Here is a 4,676-nt window from a genome sequence, read left to right as displayed (position 1 = left end):
GGTGAGCTTGGTCTCACGCCGGAGGCCGCCCCTCGCCGCACAAACGCAAGATTTGAGGCCGTGCCCCCATTCGCCGCACCCAAGACAGATCTGAGGAGAAAGAGTGTGAGAGAGGAGAAAGAGCACCGGGAAGGATAAATTGCCGGGGAAGAGAAAGAGTACCGTGAGCCACCGGCGCTTCTCGCCCTCCCGCCACCGAGGTGGATCCACGCGAGCCGCCCGCGGTCGCCCGCCCGCCCGCGATTGCGCCGGTCGCCCGAGCCACGCTCGCGCCGTGTCGCCAGAGAACAGAGCCATAAATAAAATTGCAGCGTGCAGCAAGATGCATAGCAGCACGGAGATGGCAAAGGAACCCATGATAGTGAGCCCGAAAGGAGCGAGAAGAATAGGATCGAAAATCTGGAAGGTACGTGGCAGTTACCTGGATCCCATCTTTCCTTCTCAGACTCGCTACATCTTCGTGATATCGTCGTTCTTCTTGCAGTGGAGGCCGATTCCTCTCGCGCCGGTCGCCGGGAGGACGAAGCTCGTCGCCGGGTGGATCCGCTCGCCAGCGCCAGGAGGAAGAAGCCGCGCCGGGATCCTGACCGCTCGCCGGCGGCCTCGCGCCCGCGGTGGCCTCGTGCCTTCGCCGTGCCGGAGTCCCGACCGCTCGTCGGCGACCGCAGCGAGGTGGATTTGGAGAGTAGATTTGGGGAAATCTAGAGGAGGAGGTAGGAGCGGAGAAATATCTTCAGGAGAGAGAGAGGAGAGAGCGGGGAGAGATGAAGAAAGGTGTGCACGGATGAGTTAACCAGGATGAATAAAAATTTCAGGTCCGGAGCCTATGGATCACTACCGGTCTGTGAAATGCAACCGACAGTGATAGACATCACTGCCGGCTTTTATTACCAACCGGTAGTGATAATATCTATTACTGTCAGTTTGTTAGAAAATCCGGTAGTGATAGCCTTTTTTCTTACGAACTGGCAGTGATGCATCTATCAGTGTCGGTTTTAAAATTCTGGTAGTGATAGGGTCGGCAGTGATAGCTTATTTTGTAGTAGTGATAATATAAGCAAGGGCCCCTTAACAAAAATGTATGTGTTATAATACATATTATATATAGATTCATGCATGAAATAGACCAACACTGCTGATTTCTCCACACAAAAGCTAGATAATTATTATACATTGTATTCCACTGACGACTTATTACACCAAGTACGTTGCGTTATAAGCATCTTAATTAGCAGCGGCCTATGTCATTTAGTTATTATTACACGCTGTTTAATTTATCTCCCAAGCATATATATGATACATACACATTTATGCATGTGCACCTATACATCATATGTACACATATACACACATAAGTACGTGACGCCTAGATACAAGCTAGCAATATACAATACACGGCTAGCATGGCTTATATATACATATGCCTGCATATGATATGTAGTATTGCCAAGAAATTATAGCGCATGCTGCCTGGCCAGTGCTGCTAGATAGCAAGCAAGTATAGCTAGTATATAGTTGAGTAGTAGTGTGTGCTTATTGGGTCACTGGGATGGATATGCATGTCCATACTAGCTGGTCCATGGAATACGTATAGTGTAGTGGTTTGCATTGCATGTGAAGATTCATGAGTACATCCTCCTTCCCCCAGAGCCGGCCTCACGCTGGCAGTTGAAGTTGACGGCGGCCACGGGAGGGCCCAGGTTGTAGAGCTCGGCGAAGTCCCTGGTGTTGAAGTTCTGGCGCCACCCCGGGGCGTACACCGTGATCTGCCGCCCCAGCTGCTGGAACAGCACCAGCACGAAGCGGTGGATCCCCATGGTCGGCCGAGGGCTCTCGTAGCGGATCACCTCTTGCCCTGCATGCCACCAGCAGAAGTTGCATCATATATCACCCATGCATCCATCACGTACGTATACGAATATATTTATTTATTTATGATCGAGCATGCAGTACCATATATATATATAATTACCTTATTACTTTACCACTTCTCCTGTATTTCATGTACCTATTTTTTTGAGTTGGTCTTCTTCGGTGAACATATTATTTTATCATTGTTTGGCTATAGAAAAAATTATAAATTAAATTATCTCTTGTAAGTTGTTCTTTTGATTATATATACTAGCTCGTTGTATAAGATCGTTGCCACCTAAAATTAAGGATGGATCCGGATATGATGTCCAGATATCCGAAGATCCGATGTCCGTATCTGTTTTAGCGTAAATATGGATATCCATATTCATATTCGATTTAAACATGGATGTTAAATAGATGTATCCGTATTTATTTTTTGAAGATTATTCTCTCTATCCGATTCCACGTCTGTATCCGATAAAAATGTGAAATATCCGATAATATCCGTATACGTGAAGTACAAATCATTTGAAACCATCTAAATCTTATAATTATGACTAATTAACTATGCAAATGATAATATTTTAATATAACAGACGTTATGTGCCATTATTTAAAAGTTATCTATGGATAATGTAATTTTAATATTATTAACGATATATAAATCCAAAGTTTAACTAATTTTAATATGGCTAATAATATTAATTAGTATTTATTTTATCTATATACTTCTAGAATTTATTTTTATTTATTTGAATTTAGTAATTAATACATATATCTCTTATTTTCTTATATTTTTATATATTTAATTATTGAAATATTGATTAAAATATTTTTTTGGTAGTTGTCTTTATCCACAATGTTATATAGCTATATATATATATTAAATTCCTTCATCCATAATGATTTTATTACACTACGGAACTATCGATAAGCAAATAGATACATGTTATCTTCAAAATCAAGTAGATATCTGACTTCGAATCTGAATTCGAGATAAGTTTTGGATTAGTATCTGACAATATCCGTATTCGTATTCAAATACGAATTATAATATGGTAAATAGTGGTATCCGATTCCATATATGTTCGAATCCGATCCGAATCCATCCGTACCTAAAATATAGAAACTCTCTTAATTATTTATATGACAGGTCGGTGGTGTTCACCATATATCTAGTAGCTTAATTACGTGTGTAATGGCATATAGTTAATTTGTACGTCTCTATATAACCCACCAAGCAACAAGAGTAACTCTATGTTGGTGTGCCGTATGAGTTTGATCCGGCCGCACAATATAGGAAATCCGGCAGTGTAGTAAAAAGTTTGTCTGGATCAGTTAAAAAGAGAGAGAGAAAAGTTTGTGTGGACATAGATGTATAGACAGACAGACAGACAGTCTATGACAGGGCGGAGTGACATGCATATACACTCACCAAATGCAGCCCCAGTAGTTCCTGGAATATCAGTGACCAGCCTGCGTGAACAAGACAGTACAGAGAGGATATGGTCAATAATCCAGTCATATGATGATAATATAGTATAAGATTTTACTGCTCCTATATCTTAGATGCCTGATTTTTTATTGTTGTCCAGACATGTAATTTTATCATTGTTTATTAGCTATTATTAAAAGAAGTTGTGAATTGTCTCTTGTGATCAGTTGTTCTTTTAATTGTACTAGCTACTAGTTGATTAATTGTGTAATATTGTTACTTAAAAAGTCCTAAAAATTTCAACCATATGAGATATATATAGTAACTCCCATAAGATTTACATGCTACATATATACAACTAGCTGTAATGGACTAGCCGCTAGCTCATAACATATAGATAGCTAGATAGAGAGAAGGGAGATCGCGTCCAGGATTGTGAGTAGATATATTTACCAGTGCAAATACTCCCTAAGGTTTGGGTCGCTTGGGCTCGGAGCATCCGGGTCGACCATCACCTGAAGAACGAAGCCATTATTATTATGCTCCTGTTGTTAAGCCATACATTTAGCTGTTCCATTCATTCATTCCGATCATTTTCGTTCATGATATATCACGAATCTTCTTAATGAAAAACCACGCACCTAATTCCTCCTAGGTACGTTGGATCTCATTTTTTATGATATATGATCATGAATGAAATAATCACCACCACCAGAATCGATATCTATATCAAAATCTAGCTAGACTGGCTAGAAGAAAATGATGTGTCGGATCAGATGAGATCTGGATGTGTATATACGTACGAGGGTGTAGAAGGTCCTCATGTCGGGTCCCCCGACCTCGACCCTGGGCTGGTTCACCACCATGGACGGCTTGAGCTCACAGCCGTTGAATACGGTCCTGGTGCCGTAGCTGACCCTGAGGTTGGTGGTCCCGATCTCTATGTACTTGCTGTCTAGCTGCAGGAAACTGGTTGGTGTTGGTTTGCATACTTGTCCCACAGCCGATGCCCAGTTTATATAGGAGTATGTGAAGCTCGATCTCATCAGGACTAGCAGCAGTAACAACTAGCTAGTTGCCGGGACATGTTGTTGGCTGATGAGCTCGCTGAGGTTTACTGCTGTGTGGCTGTGTGCAATGGCCATATACTTTTGTTGCTGGCTGAGTCTGATAGCACAGGCCGGGCCCATAGAATCTCGATCCAGTCCTGAATCTCGATCTATCTTCATGTGTGGACCTGATGACACGCCCGGTATATGCATAGTGTTGGGGGGCATTGTTCGCGCGCTTCTGACGACGACCCCCGGCCCAAAGCAGTGGCTAGCAATAGCATCTAGTTATTGGAGACCGCACGCACGTACGTACGCTGCACGTAGACGGTAGATGT

General features: G+C 42.5%; 1 protein-coding gene across 2 annotated transcripts; it reads right to left on the bottom strand.

The window, feature by feature from the left end:
• Window positions 1-1,103: 1,103 nt before the first annotated feature.
• LOC136520812 (protein VERNALIZATION 3-like) lies at window positions 1,104-4,212 on the bottom strand. Of its 2 annotated transcripts, XM_066514464.1 has the most exons (4): window positions 4,093-4,212; window positions 3,743-3,804; window positions 3,290-3,330; window positions 1,104-1,855 (listed from the first exon to the last, which is right to left on the bottom strand). In XM_066514464.1, the coding sequence occupies exons 1-4, from the start codon at window positions 4,153-4,155 to the stop codon at window positions 1,623-1,625; spliced, it is 399 nt and encodes a 132-aa protein (XP_066370561.1). In that variant the 5' UTR covers window positions 4,156-4,212; the 3' UTR covers window positions 1,104-1,622. The 2 variants fall into 2 exon arrangements, 1 of the variants encoding a protein (XP_066370561.1); XR_010775390.1 differs by lacking the exon at window positions 3,290-3,330 and having other exon boundaries at window positions 1,730-1,855; window positions 4,093-4,144.
• Between the last annotated feature and the right edge of the window lie 464 nt (window positions 4,213-4,676).

Source organism: Miscanthus floridulus, chromosome 18 (genome assembly GCF_019320115.1).
Source record: "Miscanthus floridulus cultivar M001 chromosome 18, ASM1932011v1, whole genome shotgun sequence".
NCBI classification, from domain to species: Eukaryota; Viridiplantae; Streptophyta; class Magnoliopsida; order Poales; family Poaceae; genus Miscanthus; species Miscanthus floridulus.
Note: the sequence above shows the minus strand (reverse complement) of the source record. Positions and strands in the feature narration are given on the sequence as shown.